General features: G+C 55.8%; 2 protein-coding genes across 6 annotated transcripts; one reads left to right on the top strand and one right to left on the bottom strand.

Annotated features, from left to right (window-relative positions):
* The first annotated feature begins 475 nt into the window (after nucleotides 1–475).
* On the top strand, nucleotides 476–16,163 carry Ltbp3 (latent transforming growth factor beta binding protein 3). 4 transcript variants are annotated; one of them, XM_052761265.1, is made up of 28 exons: nucleotides 476–812; nucleotides 3,391–3,720; nucleotides 3,869–4,071; nucleotides 4,249–4,354; nucleotides 4,542–4,634; nucleotides 4,804–4,926; nucleotides 5,337–5,495; nucleotides 5,590–5,772; nucleotides 6,607–6,623; nucleotides 6,700–6,772; nucleotides 6,925–7,023; nucleotides 9,020–9,145; nucleotides 9,243–9,374; nucleotides 9,471–9,599; nucleotides 9,825–9,947; nucleotides 10,090–10,212; nucleotides 11,543–11,665; nucleotides 11,872–11,991; nucleotides 13,308–13,436; nucleotides 13,695–13,862; nucleotides 13,979–14,062; nucleotides 14,249–14,377; nucleotides 14,465–14,602; nucleotides 14,686–14,826; nucleotides 14,962–15,123; nucleotides 15,192–15,272; nucleotides 15,360–15,491; nucleotides 15,590–16,163. In XM_052761265.1, the coding sequence occupies exons 1-28, from the start codon at nucleotides 491–493 to the stop codon at nucleotides 15,739–15,741; spliced, it is 3,900 nt and encodes a 1,299-aa protein (XP_052617225.1). In that variant the 5' UTR covers nucleotides 476–490; the 3' UTR covers nucleotides 15,742–16,163. The 4 variants fall into 4 exon arrangements, with proteins under 4 accessions (XP_052617225.1, XP_052617224.1, XP_052617226.1 ...); XM_052761264.1 differs by having other exon boundaries at nucleotides 5,587–5,772; XM_052761266.1 differs by lacking the exon at nucleotides 9,825–9,947 and having other exon boundaries at nucleotides 5,587–5,772.
* Nucleotides 16,058–26,933, bottom strand: Scyl1 (SCY1 like pseudokinase 1). Of its 2 annotated transcripts, none has more exons than XM_052761268.1 (17): nucleotides 26,745–26,933; nucleotides 26,258–26,398; nucleotides 25,738–26,087; nucleotides 25,304–25,394; nucleotides 25,051–25,206; nucleotides 21,509–21,667; nucleotides 20,862–20,969; nucleotides 20,245–20,358; nucleotides 19,422–19,577; nucleotides 18,590–18,778; nucleotides 18,397–18,472; nucleotides 17,994–18,158; nucleotides 17,650–17,789; nucleotides 16,887–16,958; nucleotides 16,600–16,797; nucleotides 16,456–16,516; nucleotides 16,058–16,365 (listed from the first exon to the last, which is right to left on the bottom strand). In XM_052761268.1, the coding sequence occupies exons 1-17, from the start codon at nucleotides 26,853–26,855 to the stop codon at nucleotides 16,241–16,243; spliced, it is 2,412 nt and encodes an 803-aa protein (XP_052617228.1). In that variant the 5' UTR covers nucleotides 26,856–26,933; the 3' UTR covers nucleotides 16,058–16,240. The 2 variants fall into 2 exon arrangements, with proteins under 2 accessions (XP_052617228.1, XP_052617230.1); XM_052761270.1 differs by having other exon boundaries at nucleotides 16,887–16,955.
* Between the last annotated feature and the right edge of the window lie 2 nt (nucleotides 26,934–26,935).

Genomic DNA, 26,935 nt, shown 5'->3' with positions numbered 1-26,935 from the left:
AGCGTCCCAGCCCCCCTCGCCGCCGCCGGCGCGCTCCAGCCAGGGAAAACAACTGCTCACTTCTCCCTGCGTCCTCCCCGCGCGCTCCCTGCTTCCCGGCGGCCGCGGGAGAGGAGCCCGGCCAGGGGGAGGCGCGGAGCGGGCCGGCCGCCCGGCCTTCCTCTCCCCTCGCTCCTCCTCTCCGCCTCCACTTGCTCCGGCCTCCTCGCTCCTGCCTCAGTTCGGGGCCTGGCTGGGTATCTGCCGGCCAGGGAAGTTTTCTTCGCTCTACTCGCCGGGCCGCTTCCGTCGCTCTCCCTCGCAGCGGGGATCCCGGCCGCTCCTGCTGTCCCCTCCCTGCCCTCGGCCTCGGCTTCTCCCCCCCCACCCCCACCCCCGCTTTGCCCTCTGCAACCCTCTCCCGGGCTCCCAGCTCTTGATCCCCAGCCCGGGCTCCCCCTCCCCGCGCCCCCCCCCCCCCCCGTCACCTCCCGGGGTCGTGCGGCCCCGGATGCCCCGGCCCCGAGGGGCTGCCCGCGGCCTGGCCCCTGCGATGCGCCGGGCCGGGACATCGGGGCTGCTGGCGCTGCTGCTGCTGGCGCTGCTGGGCCCGGGCGGCGGGGCCAAGGGGGGGCCGGCCGGTGAGCGGGGCACGGGCGGGGGCGGGGCGCTGGCCCGCGAGCGCTTCAAGGTGGTCTTTGCGCCGGTGATCTGCAAGCGGACCTGTCTGAAGGGCCAGTGTCGGGACAGCTGTCAGCAGGGCTCCAATATGACGCTCATCGGAGAGAACGGCCACAGTACCGACACGCTCACCGGCTCTGGCTTCCGCGTGGGTGAGGGCCGGGGGCGCTGGCTGGGGGCATAGGGAAGAGTAGTACCAGGCAGGAAGCAGAGTGGAACATTTGGGCATAGGAGATGGGTACAGCGATCGGAGATCTGGGGGCCAAGGGGCTTGAGAGGCTGCAGTCCTTAGGAGCGAGCCAGAGTTGAGGGGCTGCATGGAAGCTTGGATTTAAATATTGGATTAGGGTTGAGGCTTGGACTGGGGTCCCGGATGACGCAGGCTTCTTAGGAGGTGCTCAGTTCTAAGAAGGAGCATACCGGGTTTGGAGGGATGAGAGCAGGGGTAGGAAGTCCAGAGAAGCAGGTAAACATTTTCCTAAGAAACAGACATCTTTTAAAACTGTGTAGTTTGTCATGGTGGAAGGAGACACCTGTGTTCTATGGGAGGAGGAGCTAAGGTCAGGACTGGGGTGAGGGAGTTAGTTGTTGGCAAAATCTAGGGGGGAAAGGCTTTGAGGCCTAATAGTGGGGTGTTAAGAAGTGGTACAGGCCTGGAGGGGGATCGTTTTGGGTCTTCAATCAGCTAATCCATTTCATATATCACTCATAAACTCCAAACATCTCAAAGGCCCCAGGGCTGCCTCCACCCACGACTGAGGGACCTCCTGGTCAGCTTAGAGCCCACCCCTTCCTCATGAGCATCTCTTTAAAGAGAAGGCCTGGGGCTCAAGACTCCTCCCCTGGGGCCCTGCGGGCCGGGCCAGGGGGGAGGTGTCCCAGCAGTAATTACCCTCCTGGACAGGGTAATTAGGCCATGCCCAGGATGGTACCAGGAAAACAGCCCCTCTCACACATTCCTTGGTTCACTCACAGCTCCAGACCAAAGGAGTCCCCATCATGTGTTTCACAGTTCTCATGAGCGGTGTGTGTGTGTGTGTGTGTGTGTGTGTGTGTGTGTGTGTGTGTGTGTGTGTACAGGGACATGCACAGACTTTGGCATGGCCCACCGAGACTAGTTCGTGTTCTGTGTGTCTCAGCTGTGTGTCTCCAGTCACTGTCTGGGAGTGTTTACACAGTAAGCCCGTGTTTGTGTAGAATGAGTCTGCGTGTGTGACCGGATGACTGTGCATGTGAGTGTATGTGTGACCAGCCTCTCAGGCCCCCTGCCTGGTCATCCTGTGCAGGCTGCTGTCTTTATCCATGCTGCCCACATCCCCCAGGCTCAGTGCCCGGGCCACAGTGGGAGGGTGTCACTGAGAGGTCACTCTCACCGCTATGGGTGACTCACTGGAAGGCAGGAAGGAGAGGATCCTGCCTCCTCTGGCCCGGGACCCACCTCTGTTGCCCTTGAGGCCTGGTCTCTGAAGACTGTGCCGGATGGGATGGGCTAGTCTGGGATGCTCTGAGTACACCCTGATGATCAGGAATGAGTTAAGGTTGCCCTCTGTGAGCACACAGCCACCTTCCCACCCCCAGAAAGTGGAGCAGCCTTGGAACAGGCAGGAGAGGGCTGGAGATGGAGCTCAGGGACACAAGACATGTCTTTTCCTCACCCCTGGACCTCCTCTGGAACACAGAGCTGAGGATCACCAGGCCTTGTCCTCCAAAACACCTTTCATAGTGGGAGAGGCAGGTATGACCACAACTCAGGAAAGTGCCCCCCAGGCTGGGCAGGGAGTGGAGAGTGAGGAAGGATCCTTTCTGGGAGAGAAGCTGGGCCCAGAAGGGTCCGGTCTGGACATGCAGCAAGAGTGAAGGACTCTGGAATAGGGAAAGGAAAGAGATAAAACCGTGAGAATACCGGTAAGGGGTAGGTAGGTTCTGGGCCAGAGGTGTGCAGGGGAAGAATAGAGGGAGTTGGACTGAGAGAAGGTTCTGGAGCATGGCCTCAAATGTCCAGACAGGGAGTAGAACAATAAGATGAGTGAAGAGGTGGGGCTCTTTCTGGCTAGGACTTTGCCTGAGGCAGGTCTCTCCAGTCACACTGGGGGTGTGGACAAGTGGGAGAGAGGCAAAGGCCCTGAGAAGGGTCAGGGGTGACCTCGGGGGACACTACAGAGGCTGTGACTGGGAGGGCTGGAGTCTGAGCTTAACAGACAAGAACTCCCAGCTGGATAGAGAGAGGTCCTGAGTTCTGTCCGTATCCTGGGCCAGATCCTGGTGAGGTTAGACATGGCGAGTGGTTGGCAGCTGTATGAGCTGGGGTAGGTAGCGAGATGGAGGGAGGAGGTGAGCATGAGCTAGGGGACAGACTTGAGACCTGAACTAAGGAGAGAGCTTTAGCTCTCACTTCTTCTACAGTCTGTACCACACTGGGCCAAGCATCTGTTCAAGGGAACATTACCACCGTGGATGAGGGCCCAGAAGCATGGGCAGGGGAAGCTGCTCAGAGACATAAGGGCGAATGACCAGGATTTAAGCCTGGAACTTAAGATTTCAGAATCCATCACGGACAGAAAGGTGTTGGTGACCCACAGAAGGCCATTTCCACATGTGTGACCTGTTAGAAAAGTCAGCTTCCCAATTAGGGCAGAGTCGATACGTGGCAAGGAAGTTGAGCCAGGATGTGGGTGATGATGACCTGGGGACTGAAGAGCAACCAGGCCCTGACCCCTGTCTCCTCCCCAGTGGTGTGCCCTCTACCCTGTATGAACGGTGGCCAGTGCTCCTCCCGAAACCAGTGCCTGTGCCCCCCGGACTTCACGGGGCGCTTCTGCCAGGTGCCTGCTGCAGGAACTGGAGCCGGCACCGGCAGCTCAGGCCCCGGACTGGCCCGGACTGGGGCCATGTCCACAGGCCCGCTGCCGCCCCTTGCTCCAGAAGGCGAGTCTGTGGCTAGCAAACACGCCATCTACGCGGTGCAGGTGATCGCGGATCCTCCTGGGCCGGGGGAGGGACCCCCTGCCCAACATGCAGCTTTCTTGGTGCCCCTGGGGCCAGGACAAATCTCAGCAGAAGGTACTAGGAGACGGGCAACCCGGGGGTACTGAGATGGGCAGGCAATAAGGGTGGCTAGATCCGGGCGCGGGTCAGGCCCTGGAGGAGCTCAGCCCCGCGACCCTCCAGACGCGGGACAACCCTGAGGCCACTGCGCCCCGCCCCCCAGTGCAGGCTCCGCCCCCCGTGGTGAACGTGCGTGTCCATCACCCTCCTGAAGCTTCCGTTCAGGTGCACCGCATAGAGGGGCCAAATGCAGAGGGCCCAGCTTCCTCCCAGATCCTGCTGCCGCATCCCAAGCCCCCTCACCCGAGGCCACCCACCCAAAAGCCACTGGGCCGCTGCTTCCAGGATACACTGCCCAAGCAGCCCGTGAGTAAATCCACAATTCCAAAAGAACAAATCTTCTCTCTCAGGGTCACCCTTCCTATCAGGACAGCATGCAATTGAGTGTCACAGGTTAGGGCTGGAAAAAAGTAAAGGGGCTTCGGGAGGGAGGCAAGTGGGGGCGGGGCAGTCTGTGATTCCTCTCCACATCTCTCTCTCTAGTGTGGCAGCAACCCTTTGCCTGGCCTCACCAAGCAGGAAGATTGCTGTGGGAGCATCGGTACTGCCTGGGGACAAAGCAAGTGCCACAAGTGCCCACAACTCCAGTGTGAGTGCCTGGCTCTGCGGCATCTCCCATAGGATGACCCAGCTATCTTCCTCTCCATCCCTGCATAGGAGTCTCCAGCCCTATGCCCACCGAATGACCCCTTTCCTCCCGAGAACCCTCTTTTCCCCCCTGCAGAGCCCCAGTATTTCCTCCTCTTGTTGCTATTGTGTCTGTCCTTTCTCTGCAGATACAGGGGTGCAGAAGCCGGGACCTGTACGTGGGGAGGTGGGTGCTGACTGCCCCCAGGGCTACAAGAGGCTCAACAGCACCCATTGCCAGGGTATGGTCAGCTGGAGAGTCTGGACTGTGGGGTGGGCAGGTGGTCATGGTGGGGGGCTGTCCCAAGGTGAGAGAGAAGGAAGTCTAACTAAAGCAGAACCCTGAAGAGTATGGAGCAGCTTGCGGCCACCTCATGGCCCCCAGCTGCAACGATCAAACTGCTATCACAGACATCAATGAATGTGCAATGCCCGGCATGTGTCGCCATGGAGACTGCCTCAACAACCCTGGCTCTTATCGCTGTGTCTGCCCACCCGGTCATAGCTTGGGCCCCTCACGGACACAGTGCATTGGTAAGACTTGGGAACTCCTGGTCCTGAGAATCCACAAGGCATGATGGGAGGGGCACAGCTCCAACCAGATGGAGTCAGAGGTCACAAGAAGTCAGAGTGGATTAAGGGCTGATAGCAGAAGCAACAAGACCCAGAGCGGATAGAATCAGTGAGTCACAGGAAAGCTTGAGGTTAGAGCTCACATGAGGTCAGATGAAATCAGGGTCCTGTAAATCACTGGTTTGATGAGGAGAACAAATGAAATTCAGAACTCAAATCAGGAGTCAGTGGTCACAAAGGTGTCAGGAAGTCACATGAATTCAGGGCCACATATGGCTCAAGAGTTGATTGAACCAGAGAGGCAGAGTCTGGAGCAACTGGGCTGAGGGGGGACAATGTTCAGGTCCTGCCCTTCACTACCACCCCTGCAGCCGACAAACCAGAGGAGAAAAGCCTGTGTTTCCGTCTGGTGAGCACCGAACACCAATGCCAGCATCCTCTGACCACACGCCTCACCCGCCAACTCTGCTGCTGCAGTGTGGGTAAAGCCTGGGGTGCACGCTGCCAGCGCTGTCCAGCAGATGGTACAGGTCAGTCAGGCACATGGAGTAGGTAATGTGGGGGAGATGAGCTGTGTGCCTGTTCAGGAATTCACTTGCTATGTCCACATCTTGACCACAGCAGCCTTCAAGGAAATCTGCCCAGCTGGGAAGGGGTACCATATCCTCACCTCCCACCAGACGCTCACCATCCAGGGTGAAAGCGACTTTTCCCTTTTCCTGCACCCCGACGGACCACCCAAACCCCAGCAGCTCCCTGAAAGCCCCAGCAGAGCACCGCCACCTGAAGACACAGAGGAAGAGAGAGGTCTGGCCTGATCCAGTGACTCCAGATCCACAGATAAGACTCACAGCCTAACCGTCTACGGCGGTAGTTCTCAACCTGTGGGTCCTGACCATTTTGGGGGTCACATATCAGATATTTACATTATAATTCATAACAGTAGCAAAATTACAGTTATGAAGTAGCAAGGAAATAATTTTGTCACGGGGGGGGGGGGGGGTCACCACAGCATGAGGAACTTTATTAAAGGGTCACAGTAATGCCAGGCGGCGGTGGTGGCGCACGCCTTTAATCCCAGCACTCGGGAGGCAGAGGCAGGTGGATCTCTGTGAGTTTGAGGCCAGCCTGGCCTACAGAGCCAGTTCCAGGACAGGCTCCAAAGCTACAGAGAAAACCTTGTCTCACAAAAAAAAAAAAAAAAAAAAAAAGGTCATAGTATTAGGAGGGTTGAGAACCACTGCTGTAAGGTTTAAATCCCTAGCCCAAACCACTGACCCCAGGACTTACCCTCTTACCCTCAGCCTCGATTTGACCATGAGCTATCACTTCTAGACTAGCTCAATGCCAGGAGGTGGTAGCGCATGCCTGTAATCCCAACACTTGGGAGGCAGAGGCAGGTGGATCTCTGTGAGTTCGAGGCCAGCCTGGTCTACAGAGTGAGTCCCAGGACAGCTAGGACTGTTACACAGAGAAACCTTGTCTGGAAAACAAACAAACAAACCTAGCTCAACCATTGCTCTCTAGACATGACCACTAAGCAAACATACCATAATCCCAGGCTCTAAGCTTTGACCCTTGACCCAAAGGCATGATCTTGACCTCCCATCCTGACATTTAATATCTCATCTTCTCTTTTAGGAGTGACCATGGACCCAGTGAGTATAGGAGGCCAGGTGGAGGGGGTGGGGAGACAGAGGAAGCAGGGAGGGCTTATATCGCTGTCAACCACAGCCAGTGAGTGAGGAGCGGTCAGTACAGCAGAGCCACCCCACTGCCACCACCTCACCTGCCCGGCCTTACCCAGGTGAGCTCCACACTGCAAGTGAAGACAGTTCTCAGGAGGGGTGGGGGTGCCCATGGTGAGTACTGAGGAGTGAAGCTTGGGTGTGGCCTGCAGGGGGTAGGAGGCTCAGTCACCAGCCTTGCTCTCTGAAAAGCCCCTCCTTCTGCTTGCAGAGCTGATCTCTCGCCCCTCCCCACCCACCTTGCACCGGTTCCTGCCAGACTTGCCCCCGTCCAGAAGTGCAGTGGAGATCGCCCCGACTCAGGTCACAGGTAAGGCCTGCCAGCTGGGCCACATTCTGGATAGGCTACACACCCAGCTTAGACTTCCTCCATCCGTCACTTCCAGGGCTAACGGGTTAGCACTTGCCCTGATCTGGGAGCTGGGAAGTTCCAGTGGGCCTGCTAGTATGATGCTCAGCTCAACCCGAGAGTATTCATCATTCAATTCCTATTTATTGAGCACCTACTATGTGCCTCCCAAATAAACCACAAGCAAAGCAAATGGATTGAGCCAGGTGTGGTGGCTCAGACCTGCAATCCTAATACTCGGGAGGTGAAGGCAGAATTGCCTAAAGTTCAAGGTCAGTCTGGACTGGACGATAGTGTGAGACCTCTAAAGCAGATCAATAACTAAAGTCTAGCATCTCTCATAAATGCTACGAAAAGATAAGTGAGAGAAGACTGGAAGTCTGAAGGTTGTGACTTTAGGTAGCAATAAGAGGTTGGTGTGTGTGTGTGTGTGTGTGTGTGTGTGTGTGTGTGTGTGTGTGTGAATGTGTAACATTTTAAAGATTGCTAGACATTCAAGAGAAGTGGGGAAGGACATGCAGATTCAGAAAAAGAACAATCCAGCCAGGAGGTGGTGTCACACACCTTTAATCTCAGCACTCAGGAGGAAGAGCCAGGAGGATCTCTGTGAGTTTGAAGCCAGCCTGGTCTACAGAGTGAGTTCCAGGACAGCCAGGGTTGTTACACTGAAAAACCCTGTCTCAATAAACCGAGAGAGAGAGAGAGAGAGAGAGAGAGAGAGAGAGAGAGAGAGAGAGAGAGAGAGAGAGAAACATTCCAGAGAAGTTAAGTCTGGGCAAAGGTGTAGAAAAGTATGAATCATTGGTGGAGGAGGGAGAAACCATGGAGAACCAGGGGAAGGCCAGTTCATGGAGCCACCATAACAAACAGGCTTGGGTTTGATGCCAGAGGCTGTGAGAAGTTTCTGCAAGGACTTGAGCATTATAATACAGCGGAGACTGAGCAGTCTCTGCCAGGCTCTGCGTGAAGAGCTTCACAAACTGAACACCATTTCACTTTCTCATATTCTGAAGGGAACAAATGGTTGCCTCATTTCCAGATGAAGAAGAGCTGCAGTTCAGAGAGGTTTAACAATCTGTCCCAGGTCACAGTGGAGCCATACCAAGCCTGTGACGTGTGGACTCCAAAGCCACAGTCATTAAACTTGACTGAAACCCTGAGTCTAGATGAGCTCCTGAGATGAGGGCTCGGGTGGAAGGTGACGGCGCCCCAGGGATTGTGGGAATGTGGAGGACAGGTGCCTGGGAGGAGAGCAAGGAAGCCTATGGAGAGGTACTCCAGGCAGCGAGCAGCCTGCAAATGGCCGCTGGTCAGGTCTGGGTTAGGCAGAGCAGCCCTCAGGATCACCCTGGGCTTCCTGGGAAAGGCCGGGTCAAAAGGGGGGAGGAGGAGATGGAGCTTAGTGAACAAGAGCGTGAGAAGGGTCCTCCGTCTGATCATCTGGACACAGCTCTGGCACAAGCTGGGCTCCTCTACCACTGGAAAATGGAGACCCAGGTCCTTGGAACACAGGGAGTTGAAGTCACTGCCTAGAAGACATTAATAAGCCCGAGATTACAAGGTTTAAACTACGGGGGTGACTGGGAGGATGTTGTCTCAGAGACCCTGGGGAAAAGTGTATTAAGAACGTAGGGCACTTAGCTGGTGTGGTTTGATTTGAGGTGACGTGGGTCAGGCTCTTGGAATGTTAGGGACAGAAGTAAAAGAGGTGGCAGGGATGGCAAGGACACGGGGGTCCTATCTGGAGACTTTCTGCAACAAGGAAGGGCACTAGGATTATTTGAGATGAAGTTCAGGAACTCCTAGGATTCAGATACCCATGTGCAGAAGCCAGAGTCCCTCTGTGACCAAGCTTTCCTGAGCAGTGGGGCTGGTGTGTCAAGCATCTGCCCCTGGGGTGTGACAAAAAGCAGGTATTCCCCAATCAGCCCCTTGACCCGATCCACCCATGCCACAGAGACGGATGAATGCCGATTGAACCAGAATATCTGTGGCCACGGACAGTGTGTGCCTGGCCCTTCCGATTACTCCTGCCACTGCAACCCGGGCTACCGATCACATCCGCAGCACCGCTACTGCGTTGGTGAGCGGGACTGTGGGGGTGGGGCGGGTGGCCCAGGGGATAGCTGGGGCTCTCGACCTGCCTTTGATGTCTCCTCCTGGCCTGCTGGTCCTTTCAGACGTGAATGAGTGTGAGGCGGAGCCGTGTGGCCCCGGGAAAGGCATCTGCATGAACACTGGGGGCTCCTATAATTGTCACTGCAACCGAGGCTACCGCCTCCACGTGGGCGCAGGGGGACGCTCGTGCGTGGGTGAGCACCGACAACCCCGGGCTACCCTGGGGATCCTGGGTGGGACCGGCTCCCACCACCCGCCCCTTGCCCATTGCACGCCCTGTCTTCGCTCAGACCTGAACGAGTGTGCCAAACCTCACCTGTGCGGCGACGGCGGCTTCTGCATCAATTTCCCGGGTCACTATAAATGCAACTGCTATCCCGGCTACCGGCTCAAAGCCTCCCGACCGCCCGTGTGTGAAGGTGAGGTACCCGTCCAGATGAAAGCGGGCTTTATAACTGTCCCTCGACCTAGGATGGGGGTGGGAGGCCTGCACCCATCTCTATGGTCCTCTCAGGCGGGAGTCAGGAAATCCCAAACCGGTCCATTTTGCCTTGATTTGTGACAGAGGGAGGCCCTGTCATGTTGAGCACCGGACCAGCCATGTTGTCCCCAGACCTGTCCTCTTCCTTTTCCCTTCCGTGCAGACATCGACGAGTGTCGCGACCCTAGCACCTGCCCCGATGGCAAATGTGAAAACAAACCTGGCAGCTTTAAGTGCATCGCCTGCCAGCCCGGCTATCGCAGTCAGGGGGGCGGGGCCTGTCGTGGTGAGGGCGGTTCAGACTCCACGCGGGGGGCGGGCCTCCTGGGAGTACAGCCCCTCCCCGAGCCCTGGAGAGGGGAGCCTCACCCTTAGCAGCTTGTAAATTGGTGTAGGGCACTGGGTGATGATAGTGCACCTCCCTGCAGATATCAACGAGTGCTCCGAGGGCAGCCCCTGCTCTCCCGGATGGTGCGAGAACCTTCCTGGTTCCTTCCGTTGCACGTGCGCCCAGGGATACGAGCCCGCACCAGACGGCCGGAGTTGCGTGGGTGAGCCCCAGCATGCTCGGCAGACAATGGCTTATGTCCTCAGCGAAGCAGCTGGGACTTGGAGAGTGGATTTTTTTTTCTTTTAATGTAGATGAATACTTTACCTGTTGCATGTATGTGCACCATGTACATACCTGGTGCCCTCGGAAGCCAAAAGGGGGGACCAGACCTTCTGGTACTCAAATTACTGGCCTCCGTGAGCTGCCAAGTAGGTGCTGGAAATCCAACCCCAGCCTTGTGTAAGAGCAACAAATGCCCTTAACTATTGAGCCATCTCTTATCTCTTAAGAGATGAGGATTGAAACTTTTGCTTGCAAATCTTGTTAATGTGAAGGGGGAAAGAAAGGTGTCAGACTGAGGGATCATTAGTCCTCTTCCCTGTGGTGATGTTTATTATGTACCAGAAAAGCAGGCTGGAGGCTAGAATTCAGAGACACTGGGAAACTTGACAGACTTGTCTACTAGCAGGGCCAGGAGCTGAAGAAAGGCGGCCTGAGTTTCTCTAAAGGACCATAGGAATTAGCTAAGCAAAGGACAAGAGAACAGCATGCTTGGTGGTCAGATGGAATGAGATTAGTGGCCTGGAGTGGCCATGAGATGCTGTGATATTAGAACAGATTGGCTAGCGTAGTCAAGGTCAAGGAGAGAGGGGAGTGATGGACCCTCCCAGAGTCTGGTTTGGTGACTCCATGGGTGATGCTGTTCACTGGGATGGGGCCCCTTCGAGAGGGAAGATGCTGACCCTATCCATGTTGGATAATCGGTCGGGAGGTCTATTTGGGTCTCTCAGCCAGAGATGCCAGTGGAAGCTGAGCAATGTGGGTTGGGGGTCTTGCCCATATGGAACTATCAGTTGTGGACTACGGGACTATGGGAAGTTGAGGTGAGCCTGCTTACCCAAAGAGGTAGCATTAGGCAAGAGAGCATCTAGCAGAGCCTCATGGACACTGAGACTAGGGGAGGCAGGGGCAGATGAAAGGGCATCGGGAGATGGGAGCAAAAGAATTGTAGGGCTAGGGAAAGGTGGCGGGGCTTTCAGAGCACCATCTGAGAAGCTGGGGGCCCTAAGCAGTATGAGACGAGAGGACACCTCTCGTCTGGTGAGTGTGGATGAAGGGTGGGAAGACATGAGCTCCTTAGCATCAAACATGGCTGAAGAATCCTGGGAGCACTTGGCTTGGACACCATGCATGGTTTGTGTGTGGGAGCGGGGTGAGGGCCCCCGAGGCTCAGCTCCAGTGCTCCAGACAAATGGGCAGCAGAGGGAAAACTAACAGAAGCCGGAAACCACCTCCAGCCTGGGCCCCTGACACTCCTCTGTGCCCTGCAGACAAAGATGAGTGTGAGGCTGGGAATGTGTGCAACAATGGCATCTGCACGAACTCGCCAGGCTCCTTCCAGTGCCAGTGCCTCTCTGGCTATCATCTGTCAAGGGACCGGAGCCATTGTGAGGGTGAGGGGTCCTAGAGCCTGGGCGCTGGCCTGTTCCTACCTACCCCAGGATCTCCACTGCCCAGGTCCAGTCCCCATCCAGATCCCAGTTGTGGTTTGGGGGTGTGGGAGTGACCCAGGGCTCTCAGAGTAGGGAACTCTGATAGCTCCAGGCTGTGTATATGGGGTCAACCCCCCTGAGATTCTTCCAAACCCTGGTCTCCACAGACATTGATGAATGTGACTTCCCTGCGGCCTGCATTGGGGGTGACTGCATCAATACCAATGGTTCCTACAGATGTCTTTGTCCCCAGGGGCATCGTCTGGTGGGCGGCAGGAAGTGCCAAGGTATGAGGAGTTGACTGAGAGCTCATGAAGGGGTGGCAGGGCAGTGTGATCTGACACGGTGTAGCCTCTCTGTAGTCTTTGCATTTGTCCATCCGTCCATCCATCAATCCATCTAGCTCTTGTTTGTTCGGTAACAAGGATCATGACTCTGAGTGTTGCCTACTACATTCCAGTTTCTGTCAGCTTTTTATTTATTTATTTATTTATTTATTTATTTATTTATTTATTTATTGAGATTTCATTTATTCTTGTTTTATGTGTATGTGTGTTTGCCTGAACTATGTCTGGGCACCACATGCATACAGTGTCCACGGAGGCCAGAAGAGGGCATTGGAGCTACAGGTGGTTGTGAGTGGACATGTGGGTGCTGGGTCATCTGGAAGAGCGGCCAGTGCTATCTCCCCATCCCCTCTGCTCAGCTCTTTACAGATAGAGTAGTCCGACCCATCAACTCTTTTGTATGTAGGTCACCACCAAGTGATACCTGCAGACCCCTCCCTGTTTGCCAAGTGCTGTACTAGATATCTCAGCAATAACCTGGGGCTCCTCAGTTGAGGGGAGCATGGAAATGAGTCTCAGGTTCAGGGTAAAGGTGCCGGGAAGTTACTTAAAGGGAGATGACTATGGAGCTGGGACTTGAAGCTAAGGGGTCTCTCAGCAGGGGCTGTGGGTGGGAAGGGGTCTCTCAGCAGGGGTTGTGGGTGGGAAGGGGGGGTCTCTCAGCAGGGGCTGTGGGTGGGAAGGAGGGTCTCTCAGCAGGGGCTGTGGGTGGGAAGGAGATCTCTCAGCAGGGGGCCGTGGGTGGGATTTTACCCCAAGAACCCTGTTGCAAAGTTCTCATTGTGTGTCTTAGAGGAGAGGGAAAAGACTAGGTCTTGAGAGAAATTTTGGGAGGAGCAGCAGAGTGATGAGCCAAGTTTGGTGGCTTTATCTGTCATTCCACCTACATGAGAAGCTGAGGCAGGAGGATCTCAAGTTCAAGACTAGCTTAGAACACAGGCCTTGCTCCAAAGACTAGCGAATATGTGATGGGACAGGAAGGTAGTGAGGAGGTGTGAAGGTCTCCAAATGCCAACTGAGTCAGGAGTTTATTGCCAGGAGGACCTAAGGGTGTACAAAGACTGACACCACGGAGTATCTCAAACCTACCCACATAGACAGACCCAAGGGGAACGTTTTGTGTGCGCTTTGAAACCAAAGGAGAAATTCGGGTTCTGAGCCTGTGTAAGGCATTTGGGCACACCCCAGGGAAAGAGGGACTGGGTCTCTCCAAAGCTGAGCTTGCTCCTGTTTCCTGCTCTCCTTGTACCTACTAGATATAGACGAGTGCAGCCAGGACCCAGGGCTGTGCCTGCCCCACGGGGCCTGTGAGAACCTCCAGGGCTCCTATGTCTGTGTCTGCGATGAGGGTTACACACTTACCCAGGACCAGCATGGGTGTGAGGGTGAGTACCCTCCCCTTCCCTCAGACTGGACAGTCCTCGGAGCTACAGCTTTGAGAAAGGAGTTCCACCTTTCTCAATTCCCAGAACAGGAAGAAATCCTTTTTGCCTGAGAGAAGTGGGGTGAGCTAGACCTCTCACTAGGTGACCAGGGCACGTGGAGCCAGGGCACGTGGAGGAGAGAGTGGGTGCAGTTTTGGGGTACAGTAGACAGACCAAAGCTACTGTCTCCATAAACTTGAACTGTCACCCCCTCCCCAGAGGTGGAGCAGCCCCACCACAAGAAGGAGTGCTACCTTAATTTCGATGACACAGTGTTCTGCGACAGTGTATTGGCCACCAATGTCACACAGCAAGAGTGCTGCTGCTCTCTGGGAGCTGGCTGGGGAGACCACTGCGAAATCTATCCCTGTCCAGTCTACAGCTCAGGTCAGAGGAATACACCCCTGTTCATCGGGAAACCAAAGGACTTTCCCTCTGGGTAGTTGGGAAAGGAGGAGAGAGCAGGCCTGCGCTCAGACCCGCTGCTTTCTCTGGCCCTGCAGCTGAGTTTCATAGCCTCTGCCCTGACGGAAAGGGTTACACACAGGACAACAACATTGTGAACTATGGCATTCCAGCCCACCGCGGTAAGCTTGGTTTCCAGGTGCCGGTTGGGTCTGCCACTTGCTGGGTAAACCCCATTTCTTGTGCCAGTTTGATCCCAATATTCCCCACCAATAATCTGCCTTGGGTTCAGCTCTCCCTAAGCCTTGCCCAGGTGTCTCAGCCAAGGGGCCTGCCACTGGGCACTCATGCTTTCCTTGGTCACACAGACATCGACGAGTGCATACTGTTCGGGGCAGAGATCTGCAAGGAGGGCAAGTGTGTAAACACGCAGCCCGGCTACGAGTGCTACTGCAAGCAGGGGTTCTACTACGACGGCAACCTGCTGGAGTGTGTGGGTGAGGACAGTAGCAGGTGGTGGCCCTGGGGACGTGGCCACCCTGATCCGGGCCTGCTCCTGTCACCAGCATTCTTTCTTTTGGCAGACGTGGATGAGTGCCTAGATGAGTCCAACTGCAGGAACGGAGTGTGTGAGAACACACGCGGGGGCTACCGATGCGCCTGCACACCGCCCGCAGAGTATAGCCCCACGCAACGCCAGTGTCTGAGCCCAGAGGAGATGGGTGAGGCCCAGGGGATCAGCGTGGGGAGCAGGAGGGGCCAGAGCCCAGACTGAACTGTGATTACCTCCCCCCATGCCCCGTAGACGTGGATGAGTGCCAGGATCCGGCTGCTTGCCGCCCTGGCCGCTGCGTCAACCTCCCGGGCTCCTACCGCTGCGAATGTCACCCACCCTGGGTGCCCGGGCTCTCCGGCCGCGACTGCCAGCTCCCTGAGAGCCAGGCGGGTGAGGGCGACATTCGTCCTGGGCCGATTTTGAGTCCTGTCAGGGGGATGCCCCCGGGCCACAGTCAGCAGGTGGGATGGGACCGAGGTGGGCAGCCCCGCCCTCCCTCCTTGCTGATGAGGGTCTTGTTCACAGAGCACGCCCCAGAGCGACGCGAAGTGTGCTGGGGCCAGCGAGGAGAGGATGGCATGTGTATGGGGCCCCTGACCGGACCTGCCCTCACTTTTGATGACTGCTGCTGCCGCCAGGGCCGTGGCTGGGGCACCCAGTGCAGACCATGCCCGCCACGTGGCACCGGTGAGCTACCCCCGAGGGACGAGGGGTAGGGACTGGAATAGTGTTGCTGACTCTATACCTATTTCCAGGGTCCCAGTGCCCGACTTCACAGAGTGAGAGCAATTCTTTCTGGGACACGAGCCCCCTGTTACTGGGGAAGTCTCCGCGAGGTTAGTGAGGCCAAGGGAGCAGAGGTGTGGATTGGGGGCCATCAATGGGAGCCGGTGTTGAGATCTCTATTCTTCTGGCCCGCATAGATGAGGACAGCTCGGAGGAAGATTCAGATGAGTGCCGCTGTGTGAGCGGCCGCTGTGTGCCGCGGCCAGGCGGGGCGGTGTGCGAGTGTCCTGGCGGCTTTCAGCTGGACGCCTCCCGCGCCCGCTGTGTGGGTGAGCAGGACGTTGGGGACAGAAGGGCAGAGCCAGCAGGAGTTGGGTGGCACCACACTGTGACTTAAGCTAAGACGGCACGTCACCCCACCTTGCAGACATCGATGAGTGCCGGGAGCTGAACCAGCGGGGACTGCTGTGCAAGAGCGAGCGCTGTGTGAACACCAGTGGCTCCTTCCGCTGCGTCTGCAAAGCTGGGTTCACGCGCAGCCGCCCTCATGGGGCCTGTGTGCCTCAGCGCCGCCGCTGACCGCACCTACCTTGCTGATCATCGAGGGAGTTTCTACTGACCGTGGAGACAAGTATATCCCTGTCCAAATCAGAGATGGACCCAAGCATCCTCTGGGGCCCAGAGATCTCCTTCCTGCACCCCAACACCCAGGGGTGCACCTGTCTGCAGAGTGCTGTCTGCTTTCCTCCCTGAGGATGACCCCTAGAAACTGCGAATCAGATCTGCCCCTTTAATTTACTCCTGGCTTTCAAAGCAAATTTATATTCACATCCAAAAGTGGTTGGAAAGGCAGCACCAGGAGCCACTGCTTGGGAGGGGCGAGGCTGAGCTGGAACCCAGGATGTGAAATAGAATTTATTGTGGCTCTGATTATGTACACTAGATGTGCCTGGCCTGGTGACCAGGCTCACATGGTTTGTACAATAAATACATCCGCCAGGCCTGCTCTCCAGTGATTGAAGTGCCCGGGGTGGAGGGTGGAGGGGTGGGGGGTTTGGGGGGTTTGGGGGTAGGGTTTTCAGTCCAGTTTCCGGGCTCCCAGCTTCATGGGCCCCTTGGTGGCCTTTTTCTCTGCCCGCTTGGCTTCCATTTCCCTCCGCCGTTCCTCACGCTTTTTCCGTGCCAGCTCGGCCTTCACCTGTCCTGGGATGGAAGGGAAGGATGACTGGGTTGAGCAGTCCCGGCACTCTGCTCCCAGCCCTGCCCTCCCCCGCCCTTCCTGGGAACACTCACTGCTCTCGGCCTCCCAGCCGTCCCAGTTGTCTTCACCCCACGAGTCTGGGTCTAGCCTGGGCTGAAAGGAGGAAAGTGGAGGCTAGAGTGGGGCTCAGCTCCCAGCAGCGGTCCACCCCAAGCTGTGCTCTCCACAGCCAGTACCTGGGGGTTGGGACGACCAGACAGGGCAGCAAAGGGGTCACTGGGCTCTGCACCACCCCAGTTATACTCGCTGGCGAGCCGGGTGCCTTCTGGGGGTGGCTCCACAGGGCTGGACTCCTGCCAGCCCTGCTCCCAGGAGCCCTCAGCTTCCCAGCTGTTCCAGTCTGACTCCAGAGGTTTGTGCTCTGGGTGGCTGACCTGTGAGTAAACAATGGGAAGAGAGGTAGGCTAGTAGAGAGAAGAGCCCAACAGTGCTCCACATATATCCCCTGCCTGACCCAGCCCACCTGTCCAGCTCGGCTCCCCGGGCCCTTGACACTCCAATCATCCTGCTGTGCCAACACCGATTCAGCTTCCTGCTGCAGGGTGAGGAGGAGAAGGGCATGACCAGCAATACTCTCAGCCCTCAAGAGGGCAAGTACAGTGAGCCCCCCAGCCACGGCTCAGCTGCCCCTTTTTTTGGGGGGGAGATGTTTAGTTTTTTTCGAGACAGGGTTTCTCCATGTAGTTTTGGAGCTTGTCCTGGATCTCACTCTGTAGACCAGGCTGAACTCACAGAGATCCGCCTGGCTCTGCCTCCTGAGTGCTGGGATTAAAGGCTTGCACCACCACCGCCACCCGGCTACCCTTTGGTTGTTTTTTTTTTTTTTTTTGGTTTTTCGAGACAGGGTTTCTCTGTGTAGCTTTGCGCCTTTCCTGGAACTCACTTGGTAGACCAGGCTGGCCTCGAACTCACAGAGATACGCCTGCCTCGTGCCTCCCGAGTGCTGGGATTAAAGGCGTGCGCCACCACCGCCCAGCTCCCTTTGGTTTTTTATTTTTGGTTTCTGAGACCTACCAACCCTCTCCTTTCTGACCCAGCTCTTGGGGACCCTAAAGTTGAATCGGGGCTCAGCGGCTGGTACTGGTCCATCATGACCATTCTGTGAAGTTCACCTACCAGGATGCCATGCCGATGAGGGCAGGCCCAACTCTCATCTGTGTACTCCCCTGAAGGGTGGCCTGTGGTCGAGCTGGGGTTCCCTGGTGAGATCTCCTCAGCCCCCTCACCTCTAAGCTGCCCCAGTCCTCATCGTCCCATCTGTCCCCGGTGGCACTGTCTTCTGCTGTGTCCTCCTTGTCTTCTTCCTGTGTCTCCCAGTGGCCTGAGGTCATCGGGGTGTCGGGGGCAGGGGCTGGAGTAGGGTTTCCTGGGGAACAAAGAGTCTGAGCTCTCAGGGAGATCTTGGGGAAGGGTAGAGGTTGCTAAGTGGCAATGAGTGAAGGAGAGGGGGTACCAGGGAGAGTGGCCAGCCATCAGCCCATCCTGTACGTTCCTGTCACTACATTAGGAGAGCATGACAATAAGAGCTCTCAGCCCTCAGCTGCTGACGCAGTGGGCCTGGGATACTCACCCTCTGGCCCTGGTCTCTGGGGCACAGTGGTCTCAGACGGCAGAGGCGTGGGGTGAGCACGGATGAGCTTAGAGGTGAGTGAGGACACCCCAGTCACAGCCCAGCCTGCCCAGCTGGCTGCAGCTCCTCCTGTCCCAGGGCTGGATGCTGCATGGACATCCTTCTCTGGATAACAAGAGACAAGCAGCATGGGCTTCACGGAGAGGACAGAAGGGCCAGATCTGCAACACAGTGGTCCACAGCAAACCCTCCCTTCTCTTCCAGGCTGTCCTCTCAACTATGGAACAGGAAGCTGCTTGCTGGGGTTTTTCCAGCTTTCAGATGCTCCCATGGGATGGGACACCCCAGGGGACAGTAAAGGACATATAGCAAAGGGAAAGAGAACACAGTGTGGGCCACTCACCTACTTCTGCCAGTTGGGTAGGATCCTCTGACACAGATTCCAATTTGGACAGGAAGCTTCGGATGGTCTTAAAGGCCTGTGGAGTAGCAAGAAGCCAAGTTGGGTGCTCCAGGACTCCCAAAGGATTGCCAGGCCTCTGGGAGACTGGCTATCCCTGAGCCCAACCCTGGGGTCTGCCTTGGCTGTGCCTTACCTGGTCCCGCACAGATTTCTCAGGGTCCACAGTAAGGCCGCAGAGCACAGGCAGGATCTTATGGGCGCAGTCATCCATCGAGTAGAGATTGTGTGTGGCAGCAAAGCCCAGGACGCCCGCAACCCGGGACGGTGCAAACGGGTCCTTAGTGGCCCGGCTGAAGGCAGAGGTGAGGACCCTGTGTCTAGTCTGAGAGCCCAGATTGAAAAGGGAAAGGATGCTTCAATGTACAGAATCAACAAGGGGCCCCAACTACAAGACCTTACTTCCCAGGACAGGGGCCATCCACTGGACTCAAGGTCTGAAAATGTGAATGTATCGTTCATAATTTAAAAGAAGAGGGCTCTGGCCCTACACCTTGAGGCAGTGTGGAACCCAATGATCCAAGAGAAGCCTAGGTACATATTTGTATTCTCTTCCTTTATTATTATTATTTTGGTTTTCCGAGACAGGGTTTCTCTGTGTGTAGCCTTAACTGTCCTGGAACTCACTCTGTAGACCAGGCTGGCCTCAAACTCACAGAGATCACCTGACTCTGCCTCTCTAGTGCTGGGACTAAAGGCGTGCACCACCATGCCCAATTTTCATTCATTCTTGTTAAGTATCCAGGACTGGCAGAAGTTTAAGTTTATAGACCTCGGCTGAGGTGATGCGTGAAGACTTGAAATCAAGCAGACCTGGGTTCAGAACCCAGATCCACCACGTGACTGTGTGCTCTACAGCTAACTCCACTCTGAGAAGCTGAGTCTCTGGAACAATGAGGACCCACACACATAGGCCTTGTAGCCTAAAAGGGGGCAGCTATCCTTGCACAGCTCTACAGGACACTCACACTAGCACTGAGGTAGGAGCCGATTTTGCCCAAGCAGACCGTGGTGTTGCAGCGGATGGGGCCCTGATCGTCCTTGGCTTGCAGCCTTGCAAAGTGCTTCATCAGCTCCACATTGAGGTTGGTCTCGTTCAGCTTTGGGGCCAAGAGCAGCATGGACTGTGGAGCAGAGGGGATAGAAGGTATTGTGAGCTAGGGCAAGAATGGACTCGTGAGAGAGTGCACAGGCACCATTGGGCTGTGGCTTTCAGCAGGGCAGTCTTTTTGGGAGGAGAAGGAAGGTCTTTTTGAGACAAGGTCTTGATATATCTCTGGCTGGCCTGAAACACCCTATGGAGACTAGGCTGGCCTACAACTCACAGCCATGCGTCTGCCTAAGCCCCTGAGTGTTGGTATTACAGGCATTACAGGTAATACATTACAGGTATTACCATGTTGGCTGCTAGGTATATTTAAAGTTACAAACCCTCCTGCCTATACACCCCTTTCATTTTCTGATGAAATACACATCATCTGTGTATCATCTTCCAGGCCCATTGTCTGTCCCATTCAAGGACAGAAGGACTTGCTGTCTGTGTGTGCTGTGTCCCAGTAATGGGGCTAGGCAGGCACTGGGAGCTGCTCAGCGTCAGCTGAAAGTACATCAGGCTGAGTCCCCCAGATCCTTCCCACTTTCAAAGCTGTACCCAGGGACTGGATTGGCAGCATGCATGCGTCTGGACCCTCCCACCACACCCACTGTCTCAAACTAAGGCCTATGTTCCAGAGAAACATTTCCCTATCTTGGGAGCCAAGAGATGGCCACTGCAGGCCTGACTCCACCCACCTTGACTGTCTGCTCCCGGATGGCAGGGTTGGTGTCCAGGAAGCCATGCACGACATGGGGGAAGATCTGGGTGTTGACTGTAGGCTCATCGAGGTATTGGATGAACTGCTCCATCTGTGGCCCAGGGTGGAGCATGAGAAGATGGCTGCATCCCCACCAAAGTCACAGGGCCACTCTGGCTTTGGGTGGTCCAGTGCAGACACTGGCCACCAGGTAGCCTCCTGAGCCCAGCTCATGTGCATGTCCTCAGGAGGAAAGTGCTTTTGACGGTTGGACCGGGATTGGTTCCTGGTACATGGGAGTCACTAGTTCTTTCTGGCTCATAAGAACCTTCTAACATAGAAGCTAACAATTTGTTGCTCCAGCTGTCCTGGGGCTGACAGGAGAAACTGTGTCCTGCTCTAGAGGAAGAGGACCTAAGTGACTGAGTCTGGAGAGTCCCAAGGCTACAAGAAGCCCTGGGACCAGCTCCACCTCCCGAGAGCTTTCCGGGCCCTTCACCTGTGTAACATTCATGGTAAGGGTTTCTGGGGTCCACCTGTCTAAGACTGGGGGTGACTGGAACCAGGATAGGGTCTGGGAGGAGGACCTGGGCAGAAACTGGCTGAGACCTCTACCTGCTGGAGGAGGCGGATGCGCATGGCACGGTCAGTGGATGAGAACATCTTCACCACCACAGGGATGATCTTCTGCTGGTACTCTTCAGCACTGAGAAATTTTCCCACCTGAGGAAGGAGCAGAAAGAGGGTCTTGGCCACATCCACAGGGCTAGGGCAACTTCACAGGGTTCCCTCAACTTGTTTGAGCTCACTGCTGGCTCCCCAGGATGGGAATGAGGTGATGGCGGAGGGGCTTGGAGAAGAGGAGGAAAGGCTCTGAAGCAAGGGTTCTATCAGCAAAACTCTGGCAGCACAGGGAATGTCCTTCCCAAGGGCTGGAAGTCCCCAGCCTCCCTCCCACTGGTCAGGTGGCCCTGGCCTGCTAAGTCATGAGGACACTGCGCTTGCGTTTACTCTGAATATGCTTCTCATCCAGAGTTGTATCCATCCAGGTCTCTGTTTTTTTTGTTTTTTGTTTTTTTTCGAGACAGGGTTTCTCTGTGTAGCTTTGCGCCTTTCCTGGGACTCACTTGGTAGCTCAGGCTGGCCTCGAACTCACAGAGATCCGCCTGGCTCTGCCTCCCGAGTGCTGGGATTAAAGGCGTGCGCCACCACCGCCCAGCTCATCCAGGTCTCTGGATCCCACAGTTCCTGGTCCCATTTACCTTGAAGAGGGGTGTGAGGACCACAGCCCCAGCATTGCCAAACTCGAAGGCGGTCAGTAGCTGAGGCAGCACCTTGTGCCGACAGAAATCTTCAGGAAAGGAGTCTAGACTCTTGCTCAGCTCTTGGAAGAACTTCTGCTTCTCAGCTGGCTCTTTGATCTGGGGGAGCAAAGACAGGGTCAGGGGACAAACAGCCTCACCATGCACACTCCAGACTCAGGTGAGGGTGAGGGCCACCCCAGCCTGGAGGAACAGGGGCAATGCTATGGAGCCCAGCTCTCCACTTAAGGGGCGCTCATGGGGCAGACTCTCCACCTGTAAAATGACCTAACAACTCTACCACCTATTCGACCAGGAAATTTTCATAAACACTGCCAGCAGCCAGGTCTGACCATCCACACTGTGATGCCAGCACTAAAGAGGCTAAGGCAGGAAGACCTAGAGTTGGAGGCCAGCTTAGACCACAGAGTGAGTTCAAGGCCAGTCTAGGCTATACATTTAGACCCAGTGCCTGGCACACAGCCAGCATCTTCTAGTGACCATCCTTACTACCCCTGTCACTTAACCTGCAAGGTAGGCAACCACTGGAGAGATGAAACCCCTCATCAGCACGTCCTCTGCAGCTCACAACAACCCACACGAGGAAACTGAGGCTCAAAGCAGGAAGGATTGCACTTGGCTCCTTGCCTTGGCCTGGCTGGGCACACTGGGTGGAGTTCCTGGAGAACCATAGAAAAAGTCCAGGAACAGGCAGTCTGCCACCAGACCTGGGCCCAGACAGGCTCAGCAGTCCATCAGTCTTCCCAATACCCCCACCTGAGGCTGTAATACCCACAACACAATTTCCTGAGCACATATTGAAAACTAAAACCTCTACACATAGCATCTCAAATAACCCTCACACAACTTTATGAGGCAGGATAGTGTCCCATCAGCAAGCAACAGACACAAAGGAGAGCTTGTTTAAAGACACACAGCTAAGAAGGGGCCAGCACACCTCTGCAACCTTGCACACTTCAAAACCATGCTGTCACTCCCCCATTTACAAAAGAAGATGAAGGTAAAGGGTACCATGGCCGAAGCTGGGCATGGCAGCACATGCCTTCCCCACACTGAGGAGACCAAGGCAGGACTGAGGATTCAAGGCCAACTTGGGCTTCATAGTGAAGCCTTGCCTCAGGAAGAAGAAAAACCCACAAACCCACAGAGGTAGCTTGGCCCAGAACCAGTGACCATGGCCGAAGATGAGGAATGCCGAGGTGGCTTAGTCCAGCATGGGAAGCAAGCTTTGACTCCAATACTGAGAAGGTAATGGGTAAAGTTCAAAGAGCCCAAATTACAGCCAAGGTCACCCTTCCAGGGAGTCACAGTGGGTTCTCTTCACAGTCCACCCAACATGAAGAGGAGCCTCTGGTAACAAACTCCCACATTCTCCTACAGGGTGAGGCAGAAACAGCTCATTTTCAGGGAACAGGTGGCCTGGCACAGTCAGCCATGTGAAGAGAACTCCGTGTAACAACATCCTGCTGCCCCCACACTGGCCAGGAGACATCAGGGCTCAACAACTCCAGGTGCTTCCTCAAGATAAAAAACTTTGGTTCCAGGAAGGGTGGAGCATGTCTTTAGTCCCAATACTCAGGAAGGCAGAGGCAGGATGATCTCTGCAAGTTCAAGGCCAGCCTGGTCTACATAGTGAATTCCAGGATAGCCAAGGCTACACAGTGATACCCTGCCTCAAAAAAAGATACAGTCCTTCCTGCCCTACCCCAACTCTGCACTCTGCTCCTTCAAGGTCGGTAGCCTTCTGCCCAGCTCCTGAGTCTCTGTGTCCCTGCCATGTAGCTGGGTCAGAGCAGAGCCTCGGTCCTTTGTCACTATGGTGCCCCTAAGAGCTGGTGGATGCTGTGACTCTCTCCCCTGACAGATATGGGTGCTGAGATTCAGAGGTGAGGCAGAGGTGCCCCCTCCCCATGTGCTCTTCTCTCTCCTGGGACCATCTTCACCAAGTCACCATCCAGATGGCTCCTACCTTTGAGTCTTTCAGGTCCCATCCCAACTCTCTCCTCTGAGGGGGAGCCTCAGAACACCGGGTCTTTTTCCTTCCAGCACTTACTCAGGGAGCATAGGTTTTCTCATTAACGTTTCCTGTCTCTCCTGTAATGAGAGCTCCCAAAGGTGGGGGGACCTGTTCTGTTTACTCCTTGCTGAGTCCTCGAGGGCAGGTTGACTCTCCTCCCTCCCCAGCACTTTGTGTGGCACCCATGAGGAACAGGAACAGAGTAACAATGCAGGTAAGGAGTTGCTGGAGTGACAGGGGCAGTCATTAAGCATCTGCTGTGAGTTCAACTCTACGTAGCAGCCCTCCCTATCTGCCTCCACGAGTGGATTCAACAACCAGAGATCAAAATGTCAGGAAAGAAGGCACTGTCTGTACCACACGCACACAGGCTACTTTTTCTTGCCATAATTTGCCCAAATATCACAGTTTAGTAACTATTTACACACCACATATATCATATAAGGTGCTAATAAGTTAGCTACAGATAATTTAAACAATAGAGGAGGATGGGGTGCGATAATGGCTCAGTGGGTAAAGTATTTCTGTGCAAACATGAGGACCTGGGTTCAAATACCTAACACCCATGTAAGAAGCTGGGCACAGCCCTACACACCTGCAACCCCAGTGCTGTGGAAGTAGAGACAGAAGGATCACTGGAAATTACTGGCTCCAGGCTGAGTAAGACCCTGAGTAATGGGAATGAGTCATCTGGGGATAGAGCAGGACACCTGATATCCTCCTCTGGCCTCTGCACATTAGCACATAGCCATGTCCACGTCCTTACACATGCATATTGACATACACACAGGATCATGGAAGGATATAAGTGATATGCCAATAGTACAATGACATTCTTCATGAGGGACTAGAGCACCTGCCAGTTCTCAAGGGTCCCAGAGCCAATTCCCACTGTGCCGGTTAGTTTTCTGTCATCTGGGAAGAGGGGACCTCAACTGAGAAAATGCCTCCATCAGACTGCCTGTAGGGGCACTTTCCTGATTAGTGATTGATGTGGGAGGGCCCACCATGGGCAGTGACTCTTGCGCAGGTGGTCCCAGGCTATAATAAAAAAGCTAACTGCAACAAGCCAGTGAGCAGCCTTCTTCCACGACCTCTGCTCGAGTTCCTGCCCTGACTTCCCTTCAGTACGGACTGTGATTTGTAAGCCAAAGAAACACTTTCCTCAACAACTTGCTTTTGGTCGTGGGGTCTTAGCACAATAGAAAGTAAACCAGGGCACCCACAGATACCAAGAAGGACTGTGCGATGCAAACTCTGCCCCAGGCTCCTGGAAAGGAGGCGTTTTGATCTGTTGAACTTCAGGCATGGAGCGTCACATGGGAAGAAGAGGCAAAGCCAGGGTTCGCACCCAGAGGACTTAACTCCTCTGTCCGTGCTTGTTTCCACACAATCCAAATGTGAGAGACGCCAAAACATATGCAAGCAGCCATGGCAAAGAATATCAGGGAAGAGTGGAGCGCACCTGGATCTCTTCTAGGAAGAGGTTGGTCTCCACAAAGCGGTTGCTCATGAAGCCACCAGGTGCCCGGCAGTTCTGCAGGAAGCGAGCCGGGTTGGGACGGACTTTGGGGTTGGCTCCCACCAGCTCACAGTAATGGGTCACCAGGGATTTGGGGATCTGCAGGAGAATGCTCCATGTCAGGGAAAGGGTGGTAGATGGTTGGCAATGAACAAGAGCCTGGAACAGACGAGGTAGGCAGGAGCTGGACACTTACCTTCCCGGGATTTCGCAGGGCAGCTGCCCGAGGTAGGGACCCATTGAAAACTTCCCAGATGAGGCAGCCCAGGCGCCACATGTCTGCTGACCTGTGGCGGTAACCCAGAGCTGTTCAGGGCTCCCCTTTAGGTACCAGGCACCCACTGCATCACAGGCTCTGGCTGTGTCCCTGCACTGATCCCTCGGCCCCAAGCAGTTTGTTTCCTTCGCCCCATTTAACAAAGAAGCCAAAACTCAGAGAGCCTCCTCCAACACACAGCTTTCAAATTCAGAGGCACCAAACACCTAAGGCTATGTCCACCTTGACCAACCACCCTCTTCCTGAGATGCTGGTTCCCTTGCCAGCCAGGTAGCAAAGGCCAGGGGCTTCCCAGCTAGTCTAGGGGCCTCCAGCGCAGGACAGATGAAGGCATAATGATCTCAGTCACCCACCACTTCTCTTTGACTGCTCTGCTACTGTTATCAGCCAACTCCGGGGGGTCATACTGCTCAAGCTCGGGGATCCCCTTGCTGGGTGGTCCCCCGCCGTTGCCCTGGGCTGAGTACATGTAGTCCAGACCCCCAAGTTTCCACTCGCCAGCCCTGTCCACAAAGACAGCGGCCATGCAGACATTATTGTGGATGAGGTTGCAGTCGTTGACCAGGAAGCTGAGGGCTTTCACGATCTGGTGCAGCCCCCATGACAGCTCCTGCTCCTTCAGGCCACCGGCTTCTGCCCGTGCCTTGAGGTATGTTCCCAGTGGGGTCACAGCCTCTGTCACGATGTGGAGGCACTTTTCTGTCTGGATAAGGAAAAGGGTATTAGGGCACGGTTCCCGACGAGGAAGGGAAGATGAGGGACATGACCGGGAAAGAGGTAGTGGAGAAGATACCACATCTGAGGGTGTTGAAGCACTTGGGTACAAAGTGAGGGCCAGAGAACAGTGAGGTGGGCAGATCGGGCGACAGGTACCTCCAACCCATCGATATAGGCCAGGATGTTGGGGTGCCGGAGAGTTTTGAGGCGTTTGAAGGCAGCTTTGGCCACCTGGGTCTGCTCTTCAGCTCCCGGTTTCACATCATACACGAAGATGGACACCGCGCTGCCTGTGGCCTGGTGGAGGACACAGCAACCTGAGAGGCGCGGGCTAGGTGACCATTGCAACCTGCCTGGGCTTCACCAGCTCCGAGTCCCTCTCCAGAGCAGCGAAGGGACGCCAGCGGGTCTCGCCCCAGGACAGCTCTTAAGGAGCTGGCCAGGCCCACGTGACCCCCGTCTTGTCCGATTGTCCGTCCCTCGGTCCTTCCGCCCGCCACGTCGTCACTGCCCGCCCCGCTCCCAAGCCCGTTGCCGGGAGCCTCGGTCGCCACGTCAGGCCCGGCGCGACGCAGCGGTGCCGGCGTACAGACTAGGAAAGGCCGAGGTCGGCCGCGGCCTGCGGAGCAGCGCGGTACCTCACCTTTTTACGGCCGCGGTGCAGGGCCCAAGGCCCGGGCGGGCCGCTCTCGGGGGGCTCCGGACTCAGCTCGAACGGGAAGTCCCGGACCGGGTCCCGGGCAAAGAACCACATCGTCGCCGCCGCCGCGGGCTCGGGAGCCTCCACTCCGGGTCCTCCGGCCGCCCGAGCCGGGGCGGGGCGGACCGAGGGCG

The sequence above is a fragment of the Peromyscus californicus genome, unplaced genomic scaffold (assembly GCF_007827085.1).
Source record: "Peromyscus californicus insignis strain IS unplaced genomic scaffold, ASM782708v3 Scaffold_4__1_contigs__length_199733344, whole genome shotgun sequence".
Classification (NCBI taxonomy): domain Eukaryota; kingdom Metazoa; phylum Chordata; class Mammalia; order Rodentia; family Cricetidae; genus Peromyscus; species Peromyscus californicus.
Note: the sequence above shows the minus strand (reverse complement) of the source record. Positions and strands in the feature narration are given on the sequence as shown.

What these genes read in the sequence shown, in the direction of transcription:
- Ltbp3 (XM_052761264.1), top strand. Translation starts at nt 491, where the DNA reads ATGCCCCGGCCCCGAGGGGCTGCCCGCGGCCTGGCCCCTGCGATGCGC. An exon ending in CTGTCCAGCAGATGGTACAG is followed by an intron (nt 5,496 to 5,586) that starts GTCAGTCAGGCA and finishes TCTTGACCACAG; the next exon opens with CAGCCTTCAAGGAAATCTGC. An exon ending in CGCCCCGACTCAGGTCACAG is followed by an intron (nt 7,024 to 9,019) that starts GTAAGGCCTGCC and finishes CCCATGCCACAG; the next exon opens with AGACGGATGAATGCCGATTG.
- Scyl1 (XM_052761268.1), bottom strand. Translation starts at nt 26,855, where the DNA reads ATGTGGTTCTTTGCCCGGGACCCGGTCCGGGACTTCCCGTTCGAGCTG. An exon ending in CCTATATCGATGGGTTGGAG is followed by an intron (nt 26,088 to 26,257) that starts GTACCTGTCGCC and finishes TTCCTTATCCAG; the next exon opens with ACAGAAAAGTGCCTCCACAT. An exon ending in TCCGGGAGCAGACAGTCAAG is followed by an intron (nt 19,578 to 20,244) that starts GTGGGTGGAGTC and finishes TCTGCTCCACAG; the next exon opens with TCCATGCTGCTCTTGGCCCC.